Below are 9,416 nucleotides of genomic sequence, written 5' to 3' on the forward strand. Positions count from 1 at the left end.
TTTATGAGCATATCTTTGGGAGCTTTTCAAAAGCAAGTTTTTATTTTGAGGGGGGAGGGACTTGTGATATTCCCACGGCCAATGTAAAGGATTTTGAGAATGCTAAGTAAGGAATGTTGCAATGTGCTTGGGAACCATGCATTAATTGTGACTAAGATGAAATATATTCTAATCTTTCCAGCCAGATGAAGTATGAGGGATAAAGGCCATAGTCTAACTTGCAGGAGTTTCTTGTAAAAGTGATGAAACATTTGATTAAAATTTAAAAAAAAAAATTCTTGAGAAAAGAGTTTCCCACAGTTTGGAAAGAGCCCAGGCGAAATGTGGATCCAGTTACTTTAAAAAGTTAGAGAAAATCTGAAGCCCTTCTGAAACACACACACACACCGAGCACACTTTGACTGGATCCATACAACATGGCAAACCATTGTTTGAAAACCACAATAGCTGGGTTTATACAACACATCCTGCTCAAACCAAAGAAATATATTATGGCTTTAGGTGATGTGACATTGAAGTTCAACAGAAAACATAATGGCTAAATCCATTTGGCATTTGATCAGGGGGCCTTTTCCAGATTTCTCCATTCCCACTGACAGGTCTGCTTTTCCAAGAAGCCAAATGTTCATTCCACCTATATGTCCAGGTTTCAAAGTCCCATGGTTATTAGAGTCCCACTCAAAATTACAAGTAACTTTCAAAGGCAACTCCTCTCAACCAGCAGGACGTCTCACTTGTTCCTCACATTTTTTTGGACATATCTCATGCATCAGCCTTGTCCAGCTTCCATCATTACCAATACAGGCTGGTGTGAAGGGAAGAACAAAGAACTCAAGACCAGACTGGTCCATTATAATGACAATGCACAGATGCCAACTGCTCCTCCCAATGAGAAATGAACACCCATCAGTCCACAAGGACGTAAGGGCAGAAGAAAGAGATGTTCCTTGGGCTTGACTCTTATAGCCTGAGGAAGCTTATTTTCTGCATTATGCCTTTTTTAGTATCTACATTAAAACCATCTTAGCAAGAGTGGTGTCTTGAATCTCTGCCCGCCATCCTCCTAGTTCAAGAGTTGGTGGGAATAAAACTGGACAGCATGGATGAAAGTTGTAATCTATGACGTTTGGAGGCAGTACGTAGGGAAAGGAAGTTGTACTTAACACTCTTAACTCCCCAAATGTAAACCAAGGAGAATACAACATTGATCAGATTCAGTGAAGAACAAGAACAATCTGTTTGTATAAAACAAAACTTGTCATGCAGACTCAGCGTTATAATCAGTAAAGTGGTATGGTAAGGAAAATCTTTTTGAAGAGCAGGGTATATGATTTACTGTCATTACACAATAATTCAAACTAAATTTGAATTACATTAATTAATATTTAAAAATAACCACACTCTCCTTAAACCCTTCCCTTTCATCCTCACAGCATTTATTTCTCAAAAATCGTACACCATGCTAATTAAAAACATTTCTCTCAAAACAAACGCTGTTTGGGTAGTTGTAAGAAATCAAATCCAACTGCAAAAGCAGTAAGACCAGTAAGTTGGCCTACATCTCTTAAATTTATTAAATGTCACTAAAAAAATAATAATCTATTAGCCTAATCCACTCTAAGCACAAGAATTATTACGGCCATTAATCACTCCAGTAAAAAAGACGCATCACCACCACCAGACCATTCAGCAACTGTATTTGCAAATTAAAAGCAGTAGCAAGCTCCAAATTAAGATACCCACTATCTACAGTAGTCAGTAGACACAGCACAACTATTCTGGCCTCCCATAAAATTAGACATTTTAACCTTCCTTCTCTTGGTACAAGTATGCCAACTGCCAGAACTTCCAGGTTGAAGTCTCCAACATCTGGGGTGACTCAGTGGGAGAAAGCTGCACTCACTTTTTAGGTGTTGGTTGGAAATGTATTTCTCCTGAGCCAATTCTTGTGCTTCTCATGAGAATCAGTGCTAAGGCTTGCCAGCCCCCAAGAGATTTACTTCTGAGGAGGTAAACACAGGAGCTGCAGAATCAACAGGCTAAATGCTAAGAAGCCAACTTTTATTGGAACAGCCCTATAATACGTTTATTCAGGAAAAAGCTTTAGGGGTTACATCTAGAATCAAGAAGGTACTCTGAGGGTCCCTGACCACATATAAGATACGCAACCCATTCTTCAGCCTAGGGTTTTCATGGTGCTCTACTGCTACAAAATGCATTTCGGAAGCTGGGGAAGAAGATAAGGGGGATGGACAGAGGGCCTTCTAGGCTTTGGAAGATGGCACTTACAATGATCTTTGCCAACTCAGAGGAGGAAGTGTGGGGTTCTTCATAGATGAACTTTCAGGTGATGCAACCACCTACGTGGCTTCTCAAACCATCTGCCCCAAAGCCAGAAACCTGAACCACAGGTGCACCAGGACAGGGAAGGCAACACCTAGTGCAATTTCGCCATTCTTTCTTAACTGGTTCCACAGATCCAAGCCCACTCAAACCATCATCCTGTTTTACTTAGCAGATCGTTCTGTTTATTTCTGTTTATCGCAGAGCACGCCGCCCAAGACTATTCACCCGGAAATTCAGAGCTGGAAGTTTGCAAAGCAGAAATGGTTGAGTAGATTTTCTGGGCAGGGCCTCAAATCTGCGTGAGTCATTTCTGCATCTCCTCCTAGATTCTTTCTCGTCTGTTCCTGAGCGGGCATTGGTGGGATCCATTGACAAAAAGAAAATGTGAGTGCATAATGTTACATGAGGATTAGCCTGGAGGGGCAAAACATTAAGGGTCAATCCATGCATTACATCTAGCCAAGGATTATCACACACAGTTGCAGGGCGATGGCCAACTGAACACCCTTTCCACCAAGCTCAATATTGACAATATTAATATCTGATATATTGACCAAAGACCTAGACAAGAAAGGAACGAGCGAGGGAAAAGTCACCTACTACTACAAAAACAACAACACGACTCATGACATCTTAAAACCCAGGAGCTTGTTTTCAGCCATGGGTAAAATTTCTTTAAAATATATGTGTATTTATTTGTGCCTCTTAGACCCAAAGGCGTCGACAAACCGTAACCGGTGGGAGCGATGCCGTTTGCAAGCTGCACCCGATTTCAGGAACTACACAACAAAAAAGCCACAGAAGGTCCAAATCCAGCAGGCAATAAAACCCCGCCGGATTAGCACACCCCATTAAAAGTAATTGAATTGTGTTTTCACAATAGACCAACAACAAAACTACTATATTAAGCCCCACATGACAGATTTATTCCAAGGTTGCTACAAAATAAAGATCGCTTACGTCTCAGACTGCAGAAAAAACAGATAATTAGATGAACTTCCGACTCTTCCCTCGTAAGCAAAACGAAGCATTAATTAGTGGCTTTCACTCCCACTGCGCATCGTCCCGTTTGGGCGCTAAAATTCAGCAGCAACACTGGGGGTGGGGACGGGGGGGAGGAAGACCTCAACGACTTTTTCCTTATCACAGGAACATTAAGGCAACGGTGGTTAATAGTTGTCCAGCGCCATGCAAGCCGGCCGTGGAGAAAGCAGTGCGGAAAAACGCCCCTCGTGCAGAAGGAGAGTCGAAAGAACTCGGCGGCTAGGATTGCTTCGCTACCCTGGATGAAGTCTATCTGCTTTTGCAAAATTTGAAGCGACTGAACTGACGCCTTGCGATAGATCTATTCCAAACACATGCCGTGAGGAAGAAAATCCGTAACTGTTAGTGGCTGTCAGAGTCCAAATAATTGGGCTAGGTGGGAGAGGGATTGGGGAACGGGAAGAAGAGAATTCTCCTTGGTTAGTTCCTCTGGATGTTGTCATTTGAAAAATAATTTTGGAATTAAAAAAACAACTCATTTGCAGTCCCCGGGAAGACAGTTTCTCTCCCGCCTATTATTGACACTGTCATTATTTCCATTTCTGTCCCGCCTTCATTTCTGCATGACTCAGTTGTGCTTCCTCCTCCTCTTTTCCCCACCACAACAATCCTATGAGGTGGGCTGACCTAAGAAACAGGTACAGAAACTATAATGATAAATACATAAATAAGCTCCCGGTCTCTAGCCTGGTGCCTTTACTCCCAACACCACACTGGCTTGCAAAGTGGCTGAAGGAAGAGCAATTCCTCCATGTCCAAGCCCAATTCTCTTCCCCAGTCAGTGGCCCTTCTGACAGTCCCATCGCACATTTCTACCCAGTTCTCTTTATATAGCTATATCTATATATATGACTTTTATTGAAACTTAAAAAAAAAGGAGATAAAAGCTAATACGAATGAATATGAAGTAAGGAAGAAAACAGAAAAAGAAAGAAAGCAGAAAGTGTGAGAAAAGGAAAAAAGTTGAAGAAAAGTAGAAAAGAAATGAAAAAGAAGTGGCTTCCGATATTCCTCACAACAGTTGTAACTTTAGAGAGGATGAAATATAATTGTACTTACATCATAATATTCTTCTTTCTATCATCTCTCCTATCTAATCAAAGCCATAAATCACAAGTTCATTTTTTTAAAAATTTTACGCAAAAAAACCATGCATTTCTACCCGGTTCTCTTTCTCCAAACCAAACTCCAAACGGCAAACGAGGCGTGATCCATGCATGAAATGACAAAACACACCCTCATTTTAAAGCATCTGAACCTCAGTTCAGAATACAGCGATCCTCCAAAGCAGCCCAAAAGAAATCCTTGCTTCGGCTGCGCAAACCCACAGCCAAAATCCACTATGAATGCAGGAATTTCCTCGGATGGCTTCGGTCAGACCCTGTTGTAGCCATCAAGACAGCCGTACAAATAATCAACCCTGCTCTGTGAATACGCACACTCTGCATGGTGTGCACGTGTGTTTCTCACCAATTTTTCTGTGAACAAAAAGCCCAAGGCTTCCAAAACTGCTCATGTCCTTAAAAAAAATTAAACGAATAAAGAGGGGGTCCTTTTCCAACGTGTCAGAAACCCATATAAACTTTTGTGGATGTCGGCCACATCACCGGGCATCAAGAATGCGTCAGCCCGTTAAGCTGAATAAACTTACGCCTACTTTTCCCAACTCTGACCCAAAGCACAGATCAATGCTCCGTGTTTAAACAGGCAACACCGTGGTGTGCCACCCAGCAGAGTAAAACTGCCATCAACTGCTTGGAAGATAGTGGCTAAAATGGGCTTTTCTTCCTCGGGCAGGCTGAGTGCAGGTTTCAGGAACCCTCTTCTCTAATTACAAAATTCTCCAACTACAATATGGAAAAGGAGATGGTTTGGTCAAAAATAACGAGGCAAGGCCTCCACGCACCCCCACCGTCCCCAGCAACATTTCCCGGGCAAGACATTAGCAACAGCAGTGTTTCTCAACCTTGGCAGCTTGAAGAGGTGTGGACTTCAACTCCCAGCATTCCCCAGCCAGCCCTGCTGGCTGGGAAATGCTGGGAGTTGAAGTCCACACCTCTTCAAGCTGCCAAGGTTGAGAAACATGGAGCTACAGACTCTGCATTCTTGCAGGCCAAACAATGGATGCTAATTAAAACATCAGCTTTTATTATCTAAGGGGTACAACTGGCATTTTGGATTTGCAAAACACCTCTTTTTAACTATCCGGGGTTTTTTGTTTTCTACGACCTGCTCAATGAAGCCATGAATGCACGGATGGCCATAGGAAAAAGCTAGGAAAAATGGATGCTCGGGTTCTTCTACCCCTCCCCTGAAGACCAGAGTACAAACAAGTTGGCCAAGGCAGTCCAAAGTTATTGTTCCAGTAATGAAAAAGAGGAGGGCGGGAGACTGTCCACACCTGCAACCCCCCCCCCCCCCGATGCACAAATTTGGCTTTTCCACAAGTGCGTTAGTCACAGGTCCTTTGCAGGCACAATAAAACAAAGGCAAAGTTAAAAATAAGCTCCCGAAAGCCGATCCAATATTTATTGGCGCATTCGCGACTGCCACCAGATACCCCCGCGAGGTGCCAAGAAAGACTGCCAAATTGCAAACACCGCGGCACCACGGCGAGAACAGAGGCAGCCCAGGTACACAGCAATGAGATCACACCGAAACTGCAGAGTTTCGTTTGGGAGCTGTCACTCGGGGCCAGCTCTGTAGCCCGCCCGTCTCTCTTCGTGCTCGGCCCCATCAGGTTCCTCTAACAGAACTCGGGCTGTAATCCCACAGGTCAAGGAAGGAGCACCCCCCTCCCCAGCTCCCACGGCCGTCCAAGAGCTAGGTTTCACGTCCAACAGGTTGTGCCTTTCGGCACCGCCTTCTTCCCTGGCGTGTTTGTGCACACACGCCCCTCTCCAGGGCTCCGAAGACACACTGCACATCGCAGGCACCTGTTTCAGATCCAGGGCAGGTGTTTCTCCACCGGTTCAGGGCACCACCCAAACAGGTCTGCAAACCAGGCCGCGGCTGCTTCGGAGCCAGCGGCTGAGCCACCCTGTCTGTCAAGACGTTTCCAAACCTGTTGTTTCGGTTTCAGGAATTGCTAAGGTGGAATTCCTGAGGAAGGACACGTCCTTTGGGCGCGCAACAGCCCCCCCTCCTCGCCACGTGCCAGAACACTATTTTCCTTCACACCCAGGTCACAACACAGAAATAACTGGCGCTGGGGCTGGGAGTGGAAGTCTCCCAACGCCAAGAGTTTCGCTGCAGCTCTGCGCTCTTCTCTAGGGGAAGACGGCCCGGGGCCCATTGCTGGGGACGGAACAGGGCCCCCTGGCGAACCAGGAATGGGCCCCCACCCCGACAGACTCCACCGAAAAGATGCCTGTTTGTTCAGAGCTGGCAAAGCCTGGCACCAGCCCATCCCGCCCAGGTTTAACTGGAGGCAGCCCCACAGGAAACCCGGCTTTTGCTTCTGGGCAGGAAGGGGCCGATCTGGCGGGGGGGGGCAGGCTGGGATCGCCGGGCGGGCTCAGCTCGGAAGTCCACCCCCGAAGCCGGGCTGCCAGGAAGCTCTAAGCCCAAACTTACTTCCTCCGGGGAAGAAAAGCGCCCGGGGACTCGGGGGGGGTCTTCAGGGGAGCGGGACCCCCGGCCGCCCCTTCCCGAGGGGCCTCCGGAGGGCCCCGGCTTCGGCCGCCCAGCCCGGCTCGCTCCGGGCGCCGCAGTCCCGGTCCTGGCGCGCGGAGCCTCCAGTCCGGGCAGCACCGCGCGCGGCGCCTCTCGCCGGCGGCGACGCCGCCGCTTCGCCCAAGTTTCCCGACGGCGGCCCCGAGGCGGGCAGGCCCCGCAGACCCCCGGCGCAGCCCGCGGGCGGCCGAGCTGCCGCTCCGAGGGCCCCACCCGGGGGCGGGGGTCCGCCGGGGGGCTCTCCGGCCCCGGCCAGGCCGCCGGAGGAAACGCGCCGGCGGGCCAGCCGCCCCCCCCGGGCGCGGAGCAGCTGTGCGCGCGGGGCGCCGGCGGGCGCCGGGGAGGCAGCAGCCGGGGCGGCGCGGCGCGGCGCGGCTCACCTTGGCGGCGGCGGCGCGGGCAGACATCTTGTTTCCTCCCCCGCAGGGGCGCTCCTCCGCCGGGTCCGGGTCCGGGGGCCCCGAGCGGCCCGCTCGCCGCCGCCGCCGCTGCTGCTAGCGGAGCCGCTGCCCGCCGCCCTCACGCCGCGGCCCCGAGAGCCATCTCCCGCGGGCGGAGAGCCGAGCGGCGCCCAGCAAGTTTGCGCCAAGTCCGGCGGCGGCAGGAGCGGCAGGAGCGGCAGGGCGGGCGGGCGGGCGGGCCGGGGAGGGTCCGCGGCGGCTGCTGCTGCTGCTACCGCCGCCCCTCCTCCTCCTCCCCCGCCGCCGCCTCCCCCTCTGCGCGCGCAGCCGCCGAGCCCCGGGCCGGGCAGGGCGCGCGGGCGAGGCGAGGCGAGGTCCTTTGCGCGCGGCGGCGCCCCCGCCTGGGGCCGAGCCTGCGCCGCCGCGGGGCCTGGCCGGGCTGGGGAGCGCCACGCCCGCCCCCTGGCAGGAGGGCCGGGCTGCTCTCCGCCCCGGAGGGGGCCGGGCCGGGCCGCCTGCCAGCCAGCCGGGGCGCGCGCAGCTCTGGCCGGCGCGCTGGGCACCGAGGCTCCTGCCCGCCCGCCCGCTTGCCTGCCTGCCTCGCCCGCCCCCCCGGGCCGCTCGCCCCCCAGCTGGCACGGCTTCGCCCCCTCCTGCTCCTCCCCGGCCAGCTGGTCCTCCCTCCGAGGAGGAGGAGGAGGAGGAGAAGGAAGGCGGCGGCGGCGGCATCGCGCTCGGCTTCTCCGCCCCCCGGACCTGGAGCAAAGTCACCGGCCGGGCGCCCTCCCCCGCCCTCCCCCCGCGGCGAACCGAGCCCCGGACCCACCTGGGCTCTGCTCGGATCCTCCCCCCTTCCCTCTCGGGCGCTTTGGTTCCGGCCGCGGACCTGGCACTGACTGGGGCAGAGAGTTTCCTGGAACGGGCGAGCCTATCAGAGGCCCCGGGGGGGCGTGGGGCGGAGAGGCCTGGGAAGGCACGGCATGGCTGTGGCGGGGAGGACCGACCGAGGCCGGCTCGGCTGCGCCCGCCCCCTCCCTCCCTCCCTCTCCCCCCGCGGCGCCCTCCTCCTCCTCCTCCTCCTCCTCTCGGCCGCTCATCCAAACTTCGCGGCCGCTCGGAAGCCGCCTCTCGCGGACGAGCCGATTTCTTTCACCCTGATTTGCAGAACAAGCCGCGATCTGCCAGCCGCCGCAGCTGGGTCCCACCCGCCCGAACGACCGGGTGGCCCAGCGGGCGCTTCGCCTTCTCAGGGCGTCGGGAGAAGCAGCGCCAGACCCTCCTAAGCCGCGGGGGAAATTCAGCATCTTGCGGAGGGGCGGCTGGCCCCGTTTCCTCCCCGGTGACCCCAGGCCTCCACCGCAGATTCCTCGGGCACGAGATACGGTCTTGCAGCGGCAAACTAGCGCTCCCTTTCAGGGGCAGCCTTAATCCTGCTTTTGTTCCAGGCCTTTCGGTCCCAGCAGCTCGCCAGGGCTGCTGAAGACCCCAGACCGTGCAGTTCCCAACAGAACAAAACTGCCCATCCGTCAACCGACCAGCAGCCTTATGCTGCGCAAAATCCAAAGGAAAGACAGGGACTGTGCTGGTTGGCAAAGACTGGCAGCCGAAAGCAAAAGCAAAAGAAGGGGAGTCGGCAAAGGGGGCTCGGCTCCGCTCGGCTGGGCTGCCCAGCTCAGCCCAAACCGAAAGGGCTTCTGGAGAAACGTGGGAGCAGCGCGGCTGTGATTAATGCGCGGTTGCCAGGCTGTTCATCACACTGAACTCGAGAGGACTAACTTCCAAATAATCCTGCAGAGATCGTCTTGCAGCAAATTACCCATTCCGGGAGCACAAGCAAATTTAGGTCATGCTAAATTAATATTAAGCAGACTCGGTGGCTTCTCTTCTGTTATTACAATTGCTGTAGTTTTATTCGCGTACCACGTTTTCTCTGGTGAGCATTGAGAATAA

At 52.5% G+C, this 9,416-nt stretch overlaps 1 protein-coding gene across 2 annotated transcripts in view; it reads right to left on the reverse strand.

Annotated features, from left to right (window-relative positions):
* Positions 1-8,389, reverse strand: part of TJP1 (tight junction protein 1) — a 78,928-nt gene extending 70,539 nt beyond the window's left edge. The window contains exon 1 of one of the 2 annotated variants that reach the window (XM_088148340.1): positions 8,293-8,389. Coding sequence is in view for 1 of the 2 variants with exons in the window: in XM_088148339.1 (XP_088004465.1) it covers positions 7,446-7,472 (27 nt within the window). In the remaining variant the exon portion in view is untranslated. Of the gene's footprint in view, positions 1-7,445; positions 7,902-8,292 lie in introns of those variants that run through there. The other variant, XM_088148339.1, reaches the window with a different exon arrangement.
* Positions 8,390-9,416: the final 1,027 nt, after the last annotated feature.

The sequence above is a fragment of the Python bivittatus genome, unplaced genomic scaffold, assembly GCF_059951505.1.
Source record: "Python bivittatus isolate LINGU-HERP-01145 unplaced genomic scaffold, Pbiv_v1 ctg000530_np1212, whole genome shotgun sequence".
NCBI lineage: Eukaryota > Metazoa > Chordata > Lepidosauria > Squamata > Pythonidae > Python > Python bivittatus.